Source organism: Trachemys scripta, chromosome 20 (assembly GCF_013100865.1).
Source record: "Trachemys scripta elegans isolate TJP31775 chromosome 20, CAS_Tse_1.0, whole genome shotgun sequence".
NCBI lineage: Eukaryota > Metazoa > Chordata > Testudines > Emydidae > Trachemys > Trachemys scripta.
In genome coordinates, this window is record NC_048317.1 from 14965021 (window position 1) to 14986290 (window position 21270).

Genomic DNA, 21270 nt, shown 5'->3' on the forward strand with positions numbered 1-21270 from the left:
CTCAAAAATATTGTTCAGCACCAAATTAAGAGTTTGTAACATGAACATATACAGGAATGTTCTTAGATTTTTAGTCAACTGACTAATATGATCAGATATCAAATAGAGGTGTAGCACAGGTGTTTCCTTGGTCTCCGTATATATCCTCAAAGTGTCTGTGCTCTTCACTAAAGACAAGCATCTTAACCAAGTGATGCACTAAAATAAATCCATGTATGTCCTCACTTCCAGTAATTCATCTTTGAGATTTTTCATATCACATGCAAGGGATATCAGCAGTTCCAAGTCAAGCCTTCAGAGGCCTTAGTAACATGGGTCTTTTATCATTCCTTCTTCCACTGTCTTGAGCCAACAGTACTGCAAACTAAGGCCTTAACCTACTATCTGACCTGTGGCTCATACTGCACAGTCAGGACCTTGCTAAGCAGAAGAGAAGATTGTTTTCTCCAAGGTGATCCTTTTTAATGGCACTGGGGAATGTCTTTTCACCTGGGTCACAAGCTTTTCATGTCTGGGGACCAGGAGGAGGAATATAAATAAGCATGATCTTGACAGATAGGCACAGAAAAAGGGAGGCTCTCAAACATGGTTCTTCTTTCTCAGATCATGTAATTTTAAGGTGGAATCCTCACCTATAGCTTTTGATGGATTTCCTTCTGGAGCATTCAGAATGCTCTTAAATCCAGAGGGATCATCCATAATATCCTCCGCAGCTACTTTTTAAATCCAGGTTGCAAAGATTTTAGAAGATCAGAGCTGGTGGTTGTTGTTGTTGTTGGGGGGGGGGGGGGGAGAGAGAGAAAGATACTCTTTTTCTGGGGGTGGGAAGGTTTGCTGGATTTTTTTAAATTCAGAAGCTCTAACATCTCAAATTCAAGTTGTTTAATCTTTATTTACATGCAAATATTTATCGGTTCTAGTTTATCATTCACTGCCACAACTGTCTCCAGCTAGCATAATTTTTTTATTGGTCTTCTAAGAATCTTCAAACATTGTTTTGTAAGACAACGAGCATGTTTTGGCCTTTTGATAAACCAATATACGGTTGGAAACACTGGCATGGAAGTATTCTTATGTTGTTTTAAAGTTTGTCACTTTTCAGCACGGTTACAATCAAGGAAAGTTTAATAGCCGAATAACATGCACAGATGCAAACATTGTGTAGAATAAGGAGAAGGAAGCCAACTGGGAACACAACTATCCTGCTTTAAAGCCAAACCACACCTCCTGGACTCCCCTCTCAACACTCACTGCAACCAAGTGAATTGATATTCTCTAGATTCCAAAGAAATGGACTACAGAAGGGCTGGGAGAAAACAGAGAGATCTAATTTGCATTCAGTTCCAGTTTTTCTGTCAAGGCAGGAAAATAATAATCAGAACTAGATCAGCACAAGGGGAAAAAAGGCAGCTAAGCGAAAGCATCAACTGTGCTAAAAACAAGTTACAGATAAGCTAGACGCAAGAATCACCAACATCGAACATCACATCATTTGCTTTGGTAACGATGTGGCTGTAAAGTGAGCAAACTGCTCAATCAAGTTAAACAGAGTAGATGAAGGAATTAAATGACAGAGATTCATTCCTGCGGCAAAAGCCAAATATCTAGATTCCTAAAGGTATGGACTCTCAGGACTTAACCTTACCCTCCTGTTAAAGGATCAGATAGTTTCACAGGTGGAGAGAGGAGCATGCAAGGAGCCTTCCTCATGCCCTCCCTCTTGTGCACGCCACTGGCGTGTGCCTAAGGGGTACATGATGCCCCAAAGATTCTGGGAAGGAGCTAGGACCATGAACCTCTTTCCTTGAGAGACTGGATCAGCCTGCACCATCCTCTGGCACCCCAGTCTGCTTGGGTGGGATGTGCCTTCTTAAGCACTACTTCCCTGTGTTCCTCATAGGGCAGAGAGGTTCTACACAGAGCCATCGTGGGCCTATGACCAAATGGCACAATCTGGTCAGATGTGTCTTGCAAAAGGGATAAGAACTCTACTCGGAGGACCTGCCCAACACTGCTTCCTGATCTTTGCGAATAGTGGATGGAGGGACCAGACCTCAAAATAGTCATGTGAAACTCACTAACACAGCAAGTTTAAAACACAGAGATGGTGTAATTCAGGAAGCAGTAATATTTTGTTCTGAATTATTACTGTATGGAACTACAAACATGCATTTTTATCCTATGTCATTAAACATCTGCAAAGGGATGGGAAAGAACAGCCATGTACAGACTCCCAAAGAGGGATCACAATTCCTGGGAAGATTGAATTTAGCAACTGAGAAGACAGCATCCAATCACATGACTCTTAAAAAACAAGCATTTTAGGGGCTGGGTCAGTGAATCTGTAATGAGCTATTCAGCTTTTGCAATTCAAATTAGTCGGTTTAAACCCACCCCAACTTGATAGTGACTAAGAGCTACAACAGGCTGCTAAATAGCTTTACCCAGTATGTCAAATAAGTCTGGTCGCCTATTGGGAACTGGTTGGAAAGTACAACCAGTATCAACACGCCAAGATTCTCAGCAAAAGCCAAGGATTTAATGGACTGTACAGACTGAAGTATACTTCTCACGGTCCAAGGTAGTCCCTCCAGGTACAATGACGGAGCTGTGCAAGAGAAGCTTGGGCCGGTGCTGTCCCTCTTCTATGGCTACAGAAGTGGCCCTTCTCCAGAGGTGCAATTCTGCACTTCTCACAACATACCAACTGTAAGAAGAAAGGCATTTTGAAAAGTAGCATTTGCCAAAGCAAAATGGGAATGTCACTAAAGGATTACCAATGGAATCTACACCCTCAATGGGACTGGTCTCCAAAACAGACTAGAATGGGGGTGGACAAGGAGAATGATTTTTTAAACTTCCTTGTGTTAGTGAAAGAATAAATTTAATGAAAAAAGAAGCCACTACACACTAACAAACTGCCTCTTCTGTAATGTATATGTAATAGAGCTATACTACAGAGAGATTTGGTAATATTGTGTATATTATCCAAAGTATTTCTGCTTAGCTTGAGGAGAGCAAGTATTTTTCTTTTTGGAGGTCTGTATACTGACAATAGTTCAAGGTGGAATGGGCAGGATTTTTGTAATTCCACACAGCAGATTTCAACATATTAGCTTCATATGGACTGGATGATGTTTGTAATTCAAGGAACTCTGCCAGGGGGCCTTTTTGCACTGGAACATATTTTAAGATCCTCTAAGAAGGACAGGATCAGACTTTGTGATTTATCTTATTTCCACTTAAGAGCTTTGTTACTTGCCTCTTGCAATGATTCAAACACTGAAAATACCTTGGAAGAGCTATCTTGGTGTAGCTCCGTCCTTTGAGCATAAGCCTGTTGAATCATCTGCTATTTTGCAGTTTTATTTTTGAATAGGTCTATCTACTTTCGTACTGGGCATCAACCCCACTGTGGTATTTGACCAGCAATTGAATGCTGGGACCAGTTGGGAAGCTTGGTGAACTGTTTTTATTTATCACACAACTAAAATTATATGGGGCAGGAGTGAGTGAGTGTGTGTGTGTGTTTATATATATATAAATAAATAAATAAATAAATAAATAAATAAATAAATAAATAAATAAGGAGATATCCTATCTCCTAGAACTGGAAGGGACCTTGAAAGGTCATAGAGTTCAGCCCCCTGCCTTCACTAGCAGGACCAAGTACTGATTTTTTTTTTTTTTTTTTGCCCCAGATCCCTAAGTGGCCCCCCTCAAGGACTGAACTCACAACCCTGGGTTTAGCAGGCCAATGCTCAAACCACTTAGCTATCCCTCCCCCCTAAAGTGATCGACTTATGAGGAATGGTTAAAAACTAAACATGCATAGTTTGGTTAAGCAGCACCTACGTAGGAGGGAGGGGACAGAGAATGGTCTACAAATATATTAAAGGTGCAAACATTAAGGATGCAAAGGAATTATTTAAAGATGTAACAAGAGGACAAACTTCAGGATAGAAGAATTTCCACTGAATGTTAGGAAAGCTTCCGGAGATGTACTGCGTCGTAAGAGTGTAAGAGAAGTGGCAGAAGCCCAACTGCTTGGAGTATTTAAAACCTGACTGGACACTGCTCTAGAAAATGTGCTGACGAGAAAAGGTCTTGCCCTGGCTGGAGAGGGAATCAACTTTCAATCTATAATATGTGATACAGTACATCTATGTAGGCTGTGGACCATCACACAGTGAGTACTAAACAGAACATTATGACCAGCAATGAGACATGTGCACACGTTAAAGCTTTCCCTAGCAATACTCCCCTACTGCAAACCGACAAGAGTGTGGAAGAATACTGCAAATAGCTAAGCTGTTCAGCCAGGGCGCAGAGACATCAAAGGCATTACAATCCGAGGAATAAGCAATGCGGATTTTTTTAGAAATTAAATACACATTACACCTAAACTAAGCTGGCATGGATAAAGAACAATAGCACACGATGCAAAGTTCTTTTGTAAACAGCAATGGCACTGTCTTTACAAAAATTAAGACTGATAACAGGGTGGAGTGATTTCAATCAGGAAGCCTTGATTTACATCTATTTTCATCTTTTTTTGCTTCTGTTCTTTGTTATTTTCCTAAGGAAAGGTCGAGTCTCATTGGCTGGTAATCATTAAAACATGTTGATTTGCAACTAAATACGGACTTTAAACTAATTTTTCACCTAATTAGGAGGATACACTATATCTATACATGGTCTTTTACTTCATAGCTTAAGATACATTTATTCAGATTATCATAATGTAAATATTAAGAGAGAACAGTGAAAGATACATTATTTATTAAATGATTAGTGTCAAGATGCATTTGGATGGAAACTGGAATTTAATTAAAAATGCACAACCCATTTTTAAATGATCTTAAATGTGCTAGATATGTAATATTTATCAAAACATCTAGGTTTAGTTGGTCCTGCCTCAGCACAGAGGGCAGGAACCGATGACTCCTTCCAACCCTAGATTTCTATGATTCTATGTTTTACATTTAAAACTGATTTATTAAAACAAAGTATTATTTATAGTTAGCAAACTGAAATTATCCCAACAACCATGTCCTTCAAGATTTAAGAATCAGCAGTTCTCATCCTCACCCCTCCATTTTTATTCATATATTGGAAGAGGAAAACAGACTTTCCTGCTTTTTCCAACTCCAACAGGTTTCTCAACTTTGACTGAAGTAGTGATTGAATCGAAATAGTCACTCAACTGAAAATAAATATTCTCTCTGCACCTACAGCTGTCAAAAACTGGTTTGGCTCTTCAAACTGTGGTTCCAGGTGCTTAACCAGACATTTCTACCTGTTCAATAACTTGACTCTCTTTAAAACTTTGGCAGCAAATATTTACTACTTGAATAACTGAACTGAATTCAAATTATTTTAATAGGATTCTAATAAGTTCAGGCCTTAACATAGGTTGTCGATTTCAAATTTAATTCTAAATAAACCTGTTTTTTTTTTTTAAATCATTGATTTTTATCCACTCTGACAATAATACTGGCTTGAGGAGCCAGCCAGCTTGCTCACAAGACAGAAGAGAAAATAAACTGGTCTGTGAACAGCAGAAGGAATATTAAGCTGAGCCGTAAGAAACCAGGAGAGCAGAACATGTTTTGCAACTAACATGGGCATTTAAAGTTGGGCAGGTCATTTTCGTTGTTGCATTTCACACCATGTCTGACTCTAGTAATTCTACAATTCCTCTTAGGATACAAGAATCAAGTAAATTATTATTACTTCTTTTCATTTAAGACCTGCTAACTTTCTTTCTAATTCTTCTGCGGGCATTAGTAAACTTAAGAGAACTTTCTACCCACACAACTTCACGGACCGAGGACCATTTTAGTGGACGGGGGGAATCTTGCTTTTTGCCCCAGGTACCACCCTTGACATTGCCCCTTTGCAGTGTTCTAAGTAACTTGCACAGAAAAAGGCACCCATCAGTTTTGAAGCATGAGGTTAAGATGTCTAACTCATTTAAACTGCAAGCTCTCCATGTATAGCTTTTTAAACTTCATCACAATGGCTAAAGCTGTCGATAGTAAGAAATGGAGAACAGTCACTTACATACCAAAAAAAAAAAAAAAAAAAGCCTTGGTTATGTAGTCTATTAATTACCTGTATACCTAAAAGGAACATGCGACAAGTGTATGATACTGGTAGCAAGACATAGGAACACAGGCCATAGAACTGGAAGGGATCTCTAGGGGCATCAACTCCAGTTCCCTGGTACTGCAGACAAACCCATCATATAACCCCTTCACATAAACTAAGCAAGCTCCATTCTAATGTTTCCACCATTCAGCACAACCACTATTTTATTACTTGCTGATGGTAGAACACCTGGAGGGCTTAGATGTTTCTCTTCCTAGGCTGGAGTACCTCCTAACAGACTTTTTGCAACAGCCATGATGCAGGACTTCCTCAAAACTACATCCGCCATTCCTCCCTTGAGAAGAGAATCCACCTCTCATTTCTGAAGAATGATCTCTTTTCCCTTCGTCCCATCACACACACACAAATCTGTTCTAAAGAGGTTTCACTTACCTCTCCCATAGCCCTTCCCTCCAGAGCTAGTGCTTGAAAATCATGGTTCAGTTCATCCATTGAACGCACCTATTATAAATGGAGGAGAAAAATATGAGGCACTGACTGTATTTCATTCCAATTACAAACAAAAAGGTAATCAGTTTATAATTTATTTTTTTCAGACATAAAATGCCAGTGAACCTTATTCTTTATTAAAATACATCACAAGGCTGTTTAGGTGCAAAATATGACTTATCTTTACAACTCTTAAAATCTGGAGTATATTTTCTACCAATTCTACACATATATTCAAAAGTAAAAATAAGCAACTCTAAGACCGATAAGAATGATTTCCCTTGCTACAGTAGAGATTAATATTGCAAAAAGAGCTGTATTGATATCTCTGTGCACAAGCAAATGAAAAAATGCAGAGGTTAACGTGATCTCCTTTAGAAGACAGGGTAGAATCAACATTCATAATATTAAACAATGAAGAATAAAAACATTCTGAAGTAGTACACTAACATTTAAAATCAACAGGTTGGCAGTGTATATAGCATAAAATCATCAGCATTAAACAGCACCTCACCATCTGAGCCTACAATGGCTCCTTAATAAAGTTTATCTGAAAAGAGTTTATCTGATCCACACAGATTGGTGCCACACATTCTGCCTGCGAGGGATAGAAGGAGCAAATTCAGATGCACAATGTTAGTTTTAAAAAAAAATACTAGATTCTCTGAATAGCCTTATACTACTCCAAATTTACAATAAGCCTTAAGGAATCGGTTACAACGGTTTCTTCAGCAACTTAGCAGGTCCTCTGATCAAAGAGTTGGAAATCACATTATAAATAAAAACTCCTCTCCCAAAACAAACCGTTTAAAAATGGGTTTGCATAGCGAAACATTAATAAAGGCTTTCAACACAAGAACTATGCAGAGAGAAAGCACAGTTTGTAGTGTTCTAATATTTCTTAGCGCTTACACAGCATTTTTCATCTATACAACTCAAAGTGCTTTACACAGGTGAGTAAGAATCACTCTCCATATTGCAGATAGACCGGCTAGTTACAGGAGGGAAGCAACCTGCCCAAAGTCACAGTGTGTAAGAGACAAAACCTAGATTCAAAGAGAGGTCTCAAGACTTCCAGCATATAAAATATCTCCCTAAAAGCAGGAAAATGTAAACTAAAACCTTGGCAGCACAGGCCTGATAGGCACTCATGTACCATGTCAACAATATCACCAAACTTTTGCTCCAAGACTTGTTCTTTAGATTTTTCTCACGCCCAACTCCTTACAAGCATCCAGAATCATCTCTGACTCTGTGAATCACCTTCCTTTCTTCCACGCTTAAGTTCAAGGAAGAAGAAAGGTGGCAGCAGCAGCAACCTTAAGGAACTCCACCCTTGGAAGCCTGTCTAAAGATGAAGGAGCCAACCTCAACACCCCTGTAACTCCATCTCTAGGAGCATGGAACTACAGCGGGAGGAGATTGAGGGAGGAATCTAGAGGAGTGGGAGACAGATACTATTTTCCCTTGATTCAATGTATTAATCTCAAAAAGATGGAGAGGGGGAGAAAAACTGATAGCGGGAAGACCCAAGGAATTAAAGGAAAGAGGGAGAGAGGGGATAATGGCAGAAAAAAAGAACTGCAAACAAAATACAGAAAAACATGTAAAATGAAAAAGTGAGGTAAAGGAAAAAAGCAAGACAACATGTACTCTCTAAGTCTATATTAGGGATGTTCCAATATTTCAACGTGTCTCTATGGGCAATTATCAGCAATACAAATGTAGAATAGCTTTTGAAATTATATTTTGAGAACAAAATATTGACTCTTCTTTTGGCTCACAATCACTTGTCAAAAATATTCTTTGTTTATGGCACCGATACACTTAACACTAACTCTGGTGCAAAAATACAAAAGTCAACATGCAATTTCTGAACTCCAGGAAGTGTCATCACAGAAACTTACATTTAAACTACAGGTAAATCTCCCCTATAAACACAGTTTACTTCAAACAATCCAACTATAACAAGAGACTAGGGCTCCAGTGTTGCAAAGGTACATGTAACTTAACTCACATAAGCAGTCTCATTGAGTTTAATGGGACTACTTGAAAAAGTGATTTGTGTATGTTTGCTACAGGGCTCAATAATCTAATCAGATATTCCAGACAACTAGGTACCAGAAACTAGCAATTTCCTCAATGATTACCAAGTGTAACGCACAGCAGTTAACATGGTCTTATGTGCGTGCAGTGCTAATCTTTCAAAATTGTCAGGCCTAAAAATTCAACCACTTTTTAATGATCCAAAAGAAGCAGTATTGTTTTAAAATTTAAACTCGATTCAGGAGCGAGAGGAAGAATATCAAAACGAGGGCTGCATCACAGATCAATCCTCCACTCTCACTTAGGCAACCAGCTGCAAACCTTAGGCACTGAGCGCTTGTGTGCAAGAACGAAGCAAACAGAGTGGGAGGGGACGGAGGACAGAGGCACATGCATGCCTGAATCCAACAAAGCTGACAGGATTCAAACTAGACAGATCAGCCTCTACAGTTCACACTTGCGTAATTAAAGGGGCAATTAGTAAAATGGTTCCAGATATTTGGATGGTACATGAGCAATATTCCAGCATTCCCACGGACTTTTTCAGTTTTTGCAAAAAAAAAAATCCTGGGTTTTACAAAAGCTATTAGTTGTTTTTTTGTGGGGTGTTTTTTTGTTTGTTTTTTTACACACACTGATTTTTGCCAAATTCTGGACCACTCAGACACATGAAAATACTGATTATGTTAACAAAATCCAATACACTACATTGGGTCGATCTGTTTATGCTAATAAGAAGTTAGTCTGAGTGTAAATACCAGGCTGCATATTGAAGTAAGGCAACGCAGTAGAAGACATGCGTGTGTGGGTTTACGTCAGTGCTCAAGTCCTAAAAAAAGGAAGTACTGAACTCCCTGTACCCAGCTCCCTGCTCTGGAAGGAGGCGGCCAGGTTTGGGCACCTTGGAAGGAGAGATGGTGGCCGGATAACCTGGGTGGACCCCAGGGTAACCCTCTGGACCTGGCTCCCCACTCTGGAAGGAGAGATGCTGGAGGAAGCAGCATTGGGAGACAGAGACCTTCCTCCGCCTCTTCTGGACCCACTCCATAAGGGGAGAGAGCAGCTGTATTCTCTTTTTGGGGGAGGAGAGGTGGAAGCTTAGTGCATGTTGCCTCTGTAGACCTAGGTTCAAATCCTCCTTTGGGCCAGGTAGAAAGCAGCTCAGTGGTAGCTCATGGACACTTCCATCTCACAGAAACAGGCAGTAACAGAAAGAGCAAAGATGACCACCAGGATTTGGGTGCAATGCAGAAAAAAAACCCATGATATTTACAAAGCACCTATTGACTGAGTCTAACTATTTCCATTACTTAACAAGCACCAAATTCAGAGGTTATTTTCACCATGCTTTATTCTCTTTTTAGAAAAAATTCAGTAAATTTAGCTTGAGAAAAACCGGGTAGTAGGACAGCATATTGAAATACTGTATGTCAAGGTTCAAAAAAAGATTCAACATCCACCACTGTCTTGCTTCCTCACACAAATCAGAAACCCAAACCAGGATATAACTCCTCAGGGAGGGTTTAGGCTTTCTGCCTTGGGCCCCAGTGAATCTAACACTGGTCCTGCTTGGCAGACTCTCTGAAACCTGCTTGTGCCCCCCTAGGGGGCCCTGGACCCCTGGTTGAGAACCACTGGCTTAGTGAGTACTGAGAGAACAAGGTTCAGGCCTCACTGAGGAGTAGGTGTTTTTAATCGGCAGAAAGGTTCTGACTAGCAAATTCTGGGAAGGCCTAATCAGAGGATGTGCAAAGATCGAGTAGCACTGTGAAGGCAGATGGGATGCACTGACTGCTGCCAAGTGGACCCATAAGAACTGACAGACAAACCTGCTGTCTTCAATGAAAGAAGACAGTCCTGAACGAAAGGAATATCTATGGCTTCCAGATAAATACATCTTTGATGCGCCTACACAGAGAAATGGTTCCCCTTGGCTAGGTAACATTTCCTAGTGGAATCCTTCCAGTTATTACAAAGGATGTTCTGTACAGTTTCAGACAATGATTGCTCTGAGGACGATGCCCACTCTAAAACTAGGCTCTAAGAAGAAGCAGATGTGGGTTGCGATGCCTGATCTTGCTGTTTCCCTGAGTCAGGAGATCAGGAAATGTAGGAATGAGGATTGGTGCACGAGGCAACACAGGAGGTTCAGGAATCAAAGCTGTCTGGGCCAGTTGGGGGCAATGCCAAATCTTGTGCACAACTTGAGGCAGGAGTGGTAATGGAGGGAAAGCATAATTCACATCTGACCATAAAAGGAGTAAAGCATCACCCTGTGAGTGGTGACCCAGGACTACTCTGAAACAGAATATGTTGCACTTCCTTTTTATTTGGGAGGTGAATAGGTCTCTGGTGTGGATTCCCCATTGTGGTAAACAATATTTTCACTCTGAGTCGTGAAGCTCCCATGTCTGACTGACTGCAAAGTGTCTGCTGAGAGCGTCTGTTAGTACGTTCTGGTTTCCTGGGAGGTAGACTGCCGACAAGGTAATCTGATTGCTGATGCACCAACTCCACAGACTGACCACTTCTGCACACAATGGAAAAAAATCTCTCTCCTCCCTGTTTGTTGATGTAAAAGACAGTCATGATGTTGTCTGACATTATGAGGGAACGGTGACCTTGAACGAACAGGAGAAAGGTTTCACAAGCCCTTTGAGCTGCTTGTAGCTCTAGAACACCGATGGGCATTCTGGACTCTCAAGATGTCCAGATGCCTTATGTGGTACGGTTGTCCTTTTGAGCTCCCCAACCCAACATGAATGCATCAGTAAGGATTATCATGTCTGGTGCGGAGGCAAGGAAGGGAATGCCACTGCAAACCAGACAGGAATTCTTCCACCAGGACATGGACGATATCAATTTGGTGGGAACAGTCACTTGGGTACTCATGGACTGTTGGTTTGTCAGGTACACAGTTTGAAGCCACATTTGTAGGCAACGAATGTAGGGTCTTGCAAAAGACACAGCGTAAGTGCATGAGGCCATATGGCCTAGGAGAGAGAGACCAGTCTTGAAATGCTCTCTGTGTCTGTCAGAGGTCGTAGAAATCACGGATTCCGTGACTTCCTGCGACCTCCCTGACTTCTGCAGCGGCCAGTGTGGCTAACCCCATGGCTCAGGCTGCCCTGGGGACAGCTACACTGGCTGCTGGTGGAGCAGCCTGTGGCCATCTGCACCAGCCGGTGCTCTGGTGGTCCCGGGGCAGCTGGCCGCAGGGACTGACCAAGCAGCAGTCCCGGGTGCGGCAGAAGCAGACGCAGCTCGGCGGGTCCCGGCAGCCGTCCCGGGGCAGTCGGAGCGGCAGCAGGCCCCACCACGGCAGCTAGTGCCAACGGTCCCCCCCCCCCCCATTCAATATGGTGTATTTGTGGTATAAGTCACGGAGAGGTCACAGGCTGTGATTTTTTGTTTCTTGCCTGTGACCTGCCCATGACTTTTACTAAATACCCGTGATTAAATCATAGCCTTAGCTATGGTCGGGTCTATGATAACATTCTTACCCTGAAATATGTTTCTCAGCAAATAAGCCCTTGCAGTGATGGAATTTAAGGATTCCTTGATGAAGTCCCAAGTCCGTGCAGGGATGAGAATGGATTCGTCACCGTGTATGCTGGCCTCCAGAGAGAAGAGGAGTTGTAACCATTGTCACAGTCAATGCTTGGGCCTCTTGGCATGATTTGGCGATAAGAAGCCAATCATCGATGTAGGGGAAGACAGTGAAACCACTGCATTTGATATAGGCTGCTACGACAGAACACCTGGGTCAAGACCGTTGTGGCAGGAACAATGTTTAAAGGTAGTATTCTGTACTGAAAGTGGTTGGAGCAGACTATGAATCTGAGAAAGCATCGGTGAGCAGGATCAACGTCCACATGAAAGCAGGCATCCTTCATGTTGAGAGCTCTAAACAAGGTCTTTTTCCAGAAATGGAATTATAGATGCTAACGAGACCATGCAAATCTTGGGTTTACAAATAAAGTAGTTGAGATGGCAGAGATCAAGAAAGGGGACTAGGAAATATGTCGAGTAAAAACACCTCCTTTGGTATTGAAGAGAAACCCACTCTATGGCTTCTTGCTGTTAGAAATATTCCACGTCTTGTTTGAGAAGGGGATTATGGATGGGGTAGGGATGCAAACTATCATATAGGCCAAATGGACGATGCTGAACACCCATTTGGTCTTGTTATTGCATTCCAGGTGCTGAAAAAGTGTGCAAGACAACCACCAAAAGGTTCATGGGAGTCAGGAGGTGTTGGAGTCACTGGTTTGCAAGTTCTTTAACTCCAATCAAAAAGAATGGTTAGTCAAGGGCTGGGACTGGAATGAGGAACCATTGCAGAAGGGGTGAGGAAGTAGGTCTTTTGACCTCTCTGCCTTTTGTGGGGTGGCTCATAAGGTCTCTGGTGGAAGAACCATTGCGCTATTGGTCTAGGTTTGTATTGTTGCTGATTGAATTTTCTATTTGAGGCCGGTGTAAATATTCCCACAGAATTAAGGGTGACCCAGGAGACCTCTAAAGTGCATAGATACCTATTTAATCAAAAGATGGATGAGTAAGTCTCACTGAAGGAAAGGTCTTCAACAGTGTTGTGGACCTCCTTAGGAAACCCCAAAGCATGGAGCCATGACCCCCTGCACATCATGAGAGCGGTAGCCATTGCCCTCGAAAATATATCAGTCTCATCTACTGCTGATTGGAGAGTTGTCCTGGCAACCATTTTCCCTTCCTCTATGAAAGCCTAGAAAAGAGTTCTGTCCTGCTGCGGGAGACTGTCAGTAAAGACAATTTCAAAGAGTTCAGGAAGTTGTACTTAGCCAGTTACCAAGCATTACTGGCTATCCTGAACTGGAGGCTAGAAGATTAAAAGACCTTCCTTCCCATTAAGTCGAGATGCCTGCCCTCCTTGTCAATACAGGTAGATAGAGAGTGTTGCTGACGAGATCCCTGTGCAGCAGCTTGGACCTCTAAAGAATTAGGAGCAGGGTGAGAGAACAGAAATTCTCCTGGCTGGGACATAATACCATATCTCTGACCTATTAGGGACAGGAGTGCAGGTAGCTGGGGTATGCCAAACCATTCTAGTTGGCTCTAGAATAGCTTCTTTAATCAGGAGCACTATTCTACTAGTGCTGGAGAACTGAAGGATATCCAGGAGCTTGTACTGACAATCTTCAAGAGGCATCTGCAGCTTCCCTGCAATTCTGCAAAGGATTTTCTGGAATGCATTATAGTCATTGCGGGAGAATGGAGATATCAGAGTCACCACCTCATCTGGTGATGGAGACTGCAATCTTGTTGCATCTGGTGAAACCACCAGACTGGGGCTTACTCCTCTTCCTCTCTAGAATTTGGGGGCAATTCTGGTTGCCCCTCAAAGGGAAGGGAAGGGGTGATTCCCTAGCAGACCAGACTGACTCTGCAGAATGGAACTGGTCCCATGGCCCTCAGTATGGCCAGTAAGATGGGTTGAATGGCAGCTGCAGTGGTCCCCAAAGCATGGGGTATCAACAGTTCTGAGGCAGATGATGAGGTGGAGGTTGGTTTCAAGCTAGCCCAAGTCTTCTGACTGAGAAGGTGCGTCTTGGAGGAGGAGAGCATAACAGTTCACTGGGTGGTTCAAAATCTCCATGTGATGAGAAAACGGATTCCAGTTCCAACGATGGTGCTAACTGCACTTACTGGAGGGAAATCAGAGCCCAAAGATGGAATAGGAGACAAACTCCTTCCAAAGGCTGACGCCCCCTGGTGGAGTAATAACCTCTCTCAAAAAGGAGGGACTCAAAGGAGTGGGAGACTTTGGGTCAGGGAGAGCGAAGGCATCCTCAGAAGGAGCATAGGTCCTGGTCTTCTCAGAATGAGAGGCATCCTGTCTCCCCAAACTGTGCCACTGAAGACAAAGATGGAACTGTGGGTGACCGATGCCTTTGGCAACTGGTCTTTGTCAGTGATGACAGATCCCAGGGGTTGTGCTTGGGGAGTAGCAGAAGCACTGGTATTGCTGGATCACAATCTGGTGCCAATGGAGCCCCAGACTTGTCGACTATCATGCCTAGGCCTGGTCTGCACTAGGGAGTCAGGTCAACGTAAGCACCAACCTAACTCTTTGCGCCTCAATGCTGCTCCCACCACCGTAAGTCGCCCATTACACCAACTTAACTCCACCTCTGCAAGAGGCATAGTACTTAGGTAGTTAGGATGACGCAGCGTCAGTGTAGAAAATTAAGTCAACTTAAGTTATATAGATACAGAGCCACCGCAGTAATTAAATCAGTATTGTTTACCCATACTAGCTGTCAGTGACCCACACTGACAACCAGTGCAAGTGCTCATGGTGAGGATGCGCACCAGCGACAGAAGGAGCTAGCATGGATATACATCACTGATTTAATTACTGCACTGGCTTTACGTCGACATAACTTAAGTCAACTTAATTCTGTAGCGTAGACATGCCCTTAGGATGTACTACGTTAGGCTGAGCTAGGGCTCAGTTTAGGCAGGGCTGGATCAGGCTTCTTCAAAGTGGATTTGGAGGAAGACGTAACTTGCTCTCCTAGAGTGACCAGATGTCCCGATTTTATAGGGACAGTCCCGATTTTTGGGTCTTTTTCTTATATAGGCTCCAATTACCCCCAACCCCATGTCCTGATTTTTCACATTTGCTATCTGGTCACCCTATGCTCTCCTGACAAGACCCCACACAGGGATCTGTGGGGGCAGATACCTTCACTCCTGATTCAGATCTCACTGCTAAGCCAGGTTGATGTACGGTGAGGTCCCCTAGCCTGGGTCCGACCAAGGCCTCATGGCCTTTTCCATTAGGTGCTTCCTAAGGTGAAATTCTTGCCCTTCCCAGGTACAGTTAGGGAATGAACAGCAGACACTGGATCTTGCCGTGATGTGGGCTTCCCCAAGGCAGTACAAACAACATTGGTGGTCATTGTTGACCAAGAAGGATCGCGGGCAGAAAGCACACATTTTGAAGCCCAGAGTCCAGTACCTAAATGGAGTACAGGGGCTAGGGGGTGCTCCCCCGGTGGGGGAGACTAAAAATATAACACAAACTATTAGATAAAAACTTTAAAACTCAAGAATATAAAAACTATTTACAGATATCTAAAATATATTTTCACTGATACAGAAGAAAGCTGAAGCTTCAGAGACTAGAGGTTCCAATCCAGACCATGTGGTGGTGATAAGGAACTGGAGAGGCCATCAGTCCGCCCCACCCTCTATCTCCATGGTCAGAGGCACGAAGTGAGCCAGAGGGCACATGTGGACCCATGGACACTGCTTGCAAAATTCCTCAGCTCTGGGGGCAAGGAATACATAGGTACTCCACAGAGGAATACACATGGGGACTAGCACTCCAAAAGAAAAACCTCTCTCAATCAAGTCTCACTTCCTTAGTGATTATAATGTCATTATCCTATTAGTCTTCCACAGAGTCTTCCAGGGTAGGGAAGATCTTAATTTCTAATGTAGGTCACCTTTCAAGTAAAACGTTAACATTGGTAAATGATTTAATTTTTACTAGAAAAATGCTAACAACAAACTGCTGTCAACAGCCTTGGAGATAATACAAAAAACATTCACCGGTTTGATTATACCCGTATGTCAATGTAGTTAGAGCACTACAAACCCCTAGCATATACCCGTATGACATACTTCAGTAATAAGCCACACCAGTGTAAACTCAGCTTTGCACAGGTGCAATTATCCATGACACAAAACTAGGGCAAATTTTTCAAAATGTCATCAGGGCCTAAAAATTGAAGACTTGTCAACTTCCACAGGAAGTCACTGTAATTTACCAGTTAAGTGCTATTACCTGGTAATTAGAAGTAGCTTCCCCCAGTGCTAAACAAGGCAAATCTGTTTTCTCATTCAACAAGTACTGTTTGTCTTCACCCAAATCATGCTACAATACTGCTACATTATACTGTTGATGTTGAAACTGAAAGAACTCATTTCCTCTTGACTTAATACACAAATAACAGCACAATAATCGTAACAGCTGAACACACTCCATGATGTTGTCTTAGACCTGGCTTAGTTGTACTGCTTTCTAACTGTGCACTAGTCTCTCTCCTCTCAGGAAAAAAGGCTGCCCCATCAAGCTATCCTGTGGTGAAGTCATCTCCTCTGCTCAATGGAAGACAAGTGACCTGCAAACATCTGCAAAGATCTAAAACCCATGCCACCTCATTTCTCTTCAAAGCTGTGCTGTCTTATCACTTCCAACGGCAGCAGAAAATGTCAGCTACTCTAAAGTCCATCCAGCTACCTTTTCAATTTTAACAAAAAGGTATCTTAAGGTTTATTATGTGAATTAACTGGAAGGCATCAGAAGTACACTACAGACAAATGCAAACAAAATAAAGACGTCTTTTTACTTGGCAAAAGCCCTAAATTGCTTCCACCTGCTCTTATGGTCAAGTTTAACTACTACACAAAACTTTCAAGGCAGAAAGGTTGGAGGGAGGGATATCTGTGGAGAAGTTTACAAAGTTTAACTAAGTTAACAAACTTTAAGCACGGCAGTGGAAGCCATCATAGCCTTGTCTAGATTAGAGAAATTTGGCAAGTTAGCCACCATATACTTAAGCCAGTAACACAATTGGGGTGTACACAGAAAAGTGCTCATAATGGTGCACTAGTACTACAGCCACTGTTCAAATTACATTTGCTTCAAACATGATTAACTACCAAGTGGTCCAAGAGAACCATTCCAATCTCCACATATTCAGTCTCAGTGTAAGCTGAGATCACGGGCGATATAGTTCTGCCATGAATGTGTCTCAGTGCATAGGTCACTCACGGTTCAGGTGGTCTTTCTGATCTATTTTCACACTTCCACTGCACAGGGTTCAAGTTGGCCAGAAGTAATGCTGTTTTTACAGGTATGCCATGTGCCATGGAGCTCAGTTGAGAGCTATTTTCACTGTGACCATCATCTTTTCCTACCACCTCTGGTCAATAAATTTGTCACATCACCCAGCTCAATGGAGACCTTTATATAATCAAATGGCCAGCTGGTCAGAGGCAGACATGTAGGCACGACTGGTATAGATCTGGGAAAGGATGATGGTCCAGGGCCAGTTAAATCTGTCATAGCAATATTTCACTCAGTCTATGTTAGGTAACTGGAGTGGCATCTCCACAGGTAGCAAACATATTTCACATAAAGATACATGACTCAAGATGCAGTTCCAAGCGTAAAACTTCTTGATTACATGAGGAAATGGACCAAATCCCTTGGACTCACCCTTCCACAAGCCTGGGGTACTATTAGATAGCATGGAAGCACCTCTTGGCTTAATCCTGAGGTAGAAGAAAAAACTGATTGTAGAAGCCACGCAGGCCAAGGAACCAACAAGCTGGACCAGATTCCCAATACAATGTGCAAGATGTCTTACTGAAGGTGTGGTGGGGGCCAGGGCAGTGGAAACAGCAGCCAAGCTGAGGAGTTCAGAAGAAATGGAGCACAAAGGAGCCCTTCTCTATAGCCTATACGAGTCTTGGCAGAATTTGATTTTTATTTTTTTTTCAACTTAACAATTTTTATTTTTACAGTTGTGGGAAATTAAGGGGAGAAGGGTTGGGGTTAGAGGTAGGACAGCATTGACAGTGGGACTGCAAGGGCCCAAGACACCTGAGAGTCAGGTCTGTGGGAGGCTGCGGACCTGGGCTGGCAAAGCAGAGACCGCCCCCCCAGTCCAGGCTGCATGGAAGAGGGCAAGCCCCTGGTCATGGGGGAGGCCACCTTGCTGCTGAACAGTTCTTGTCCAGGGTCAGTCCCTGCAATCCTGACTGGTGAGTGAGCAGGGCCGTGACAGCGGAGCTGCAGATGGCTCCCTGCACAGCAACGGGGACAGTGACAGCCAATCCTGGCCGGTGCAATGGGTATTTTTTCATCAATTTCAGTGTATCAGTGTTCACTGACAGCTACCAATTTAAACTGAATTCTGACAAGCCTACCTATCTGTAGCCTTTGATTTTAATATGTACCAACTAGGGCAGAATTTGCAGGCTCAGGAATAGGGCAACGAGATTTCAGAGTTTTTACAAATTCCATTAGTGTTTACAAAATGGCAGATGGAACCTCATGAGGGTGGAAATCTTCACCTCTCCCTTTAGGCCACAAGTTCCTATTCTACTGACCTCCACCATTCCCCAAACGCCCTGCCTCCATGGCACAAGCAACAGCTGTAACGGCTCATCCTCAACACTTCCAGGAGAGTCACTCTATCATTTCAAAATCTTGACATTCCCTACAGTCCTCTCTCTTGGTTACAAGGGATGTTATTCCCAATCAAGGTAGAAGTGTCTGGCTTGGCATTTACCGTGGCTAGTTGGCCCACACAATGTGACTGGACTTGCACTTAGTGGAGGAGGAATGCAAAAGAGTAACAAACTGCATGTCTAAAAATAGGATAACTTTCTGCAATAAAAGTATACACTGTTCAGTATGGCACACACACTTTTCTTTCATGATTGAGTCAGTCCATATGCTGGACCATGGCACTTCAGTAGCATGTTGCTATTATCTCTCTGCTATCACTGGCCAGGAGTTGAGAGTGAAAATGACTATTAGTTCTCACTAGGGATGTAAATATCGTTTAAAAAGATAACCGTTTAAACAATTAAAATGATATCATTTAACTAGTTAACTGATTAAAGCGAGAGGGGCCAGGGCTGTTCCAGCCAGCACACAAGGAGTTAATGGTTAGGATGGATTAACAGTAAGACTAACATTTGCCAGTTAACCGTTTAATATTTTACAATCCCTAATTCTAACCCCTATTTTCCCCCAATCCTGAACGGTTATGGCTGAAAACATTTAATAGATCAAGTCCTCCTGCCTTGCCTTGCCCAAAAACTAATTGTAAGTTACACCCACAGAAACTCACACAACCAGTCCTCCAATATCATTATACAAATATCTAATACAGATTTATCAGCCCTTCCTCTCACTCTCTCAAACTGTTCCCTTCAAACAGAACCGTCCAGAGACATTTCCCAGTTGGCCTAGAATGAAGTAGCCTGTTTTACTCCATGTTCCATAACTATCACCAGATGATCCTCCATGATTCTTCCCCACTTTTATGGCATTAAATCCGCACTCCCACCACACCTCATGTTTGTAAGAGCTGTGCACGAAGGCTAGCGATCGGTCCTTTACACTTCCATCCCGAAAGAAAGTGGCTCCTAAGGCACTGAAATCTGAAATTGAAATTGCAACTTGAATGGGGTATTAAAATAGTTAGTTAATAACCATAGGTTGTGTCCCTCTCCCAACTCCTAAAAAATATCTACTCCGCTATCGATATCTCAGACGAGGGGAGGTGGAGCAAACCCACAGAGATGGAACACCTGATAAAGACGGCTATCCAGGAAGAGGAGGAGCAAAGGAGATCTATTCATGGAACTGCACAGAAATGAATAGAGAGGGATTGAATTAGGAGTCTGAGGTGCATAAAATAAAAGGATCACCACTGAAAGGCAGAAGAAGAATTCTGAAAAATGCAGAAAGGCAAGACCAGCACAGACAGGAGGACAAAAGTGATTCTGCAGTACTTGGATACTACAGTGATGAGGGCCTTCTAACTTACAGTAGAACCTCAGAGTTATGGACACAAGCGTTACAAATTGACCGGTCAATCGTACACTTCATTTGGAACTGAAAGTACACAATCAGGCAGCAGCAGAGAGAAAAGAAAAAGCAAATACAATATATTACGGTGTTAAAGTTTAAATAAATCGGTATGGTAAGGAAACTGTTTCTGTGCTTGTTTCATTTAAATTAAGATGGTTAAAAAGTAGCATTTTTCTTCTGCACAATGAAGTTTCAAAGCTGTATTAAGTCAATGTTCAGTTGTAAACTTTTGAAAGAACAACCAGAACGCTTTGTTCAGAGTTACGAACAACCTCCATTCCCTAGGTGTTCATAATTCTGAGGTTCCACTGTACCTGAAACTACAAATGGTGCAGAGAAGTTAGGAGAACATGTGACAGTTGCAGTGGGAGTTTTTAAATGAGTAATTAAAGACAAAAAAAACCCTGACTGCTGCTTTGACCTTGCAACTGGCCCCTTACCTTCAGCCAGTATAATAATAGTTATTACAGTTGCCCCAAATCTTCAGCTCCCTCACAACTTTTCCTCAGGCACTCCACCCCTTTGCAAGAGGAAAATGCATATCCTAATGAGATTAATTTCATGCACTTGTAAGAGAATATATTGCTTATACACTCTTCTGCATGATACATTCCTTCTGATAATGCAAATAGGCCTGCCAGCGTTTGTGTATAATAAAGTTTATTCTTGAAAACAAGGGCTGAGTATTTTGCACATCCTTCAAGAACTGGTCCTTTCACATTAATCCTTCTTAACACCATCCAATACATAACCCTGCCCAAAAAACACAATGCTTGAATTATATAATTCTCTACAAACTTCCGCAAAGGCAAAGTATCATTATGAATTAAGAATAGTTTTAATACATATAAATAAACCAAGCTACATCACCACATATTCTCCGAATTCCAGTCACTTCACTGCTCTGCACAAAGTTCCTGGCCATCACTTTGAAAGCATGTGCCCAGAGCATTTATCTG

The 21270-nt window shown here is 42.4% G+C and overlaps 1 protein-coding gene across 8 annotated transcripts in view; it reads right to left on the reverse strand.

Moving 5' to 3' along the window:
• PUM1 (pumilio RNA binding family member 1) overlaps positions 1–21270 on the reverse strand; it is a 120370-nt gene that overhangs the window by 83379 nt on the left and 15721 nt on the right. For all 8 annotated transcript variants that reach the window (XM_034754333.1, XM_034754327.1, XM_034754332.1 and 5 more), the window contains exon 3: positions 6547–6615. In XM_034754333.1, the coding sequence (XP_034610224.1) occupies positions 6547–6615 (69 nt within the window). The remainder of the gene's footprint in view (positions 1–6546; positions 6616–21270) is intronic.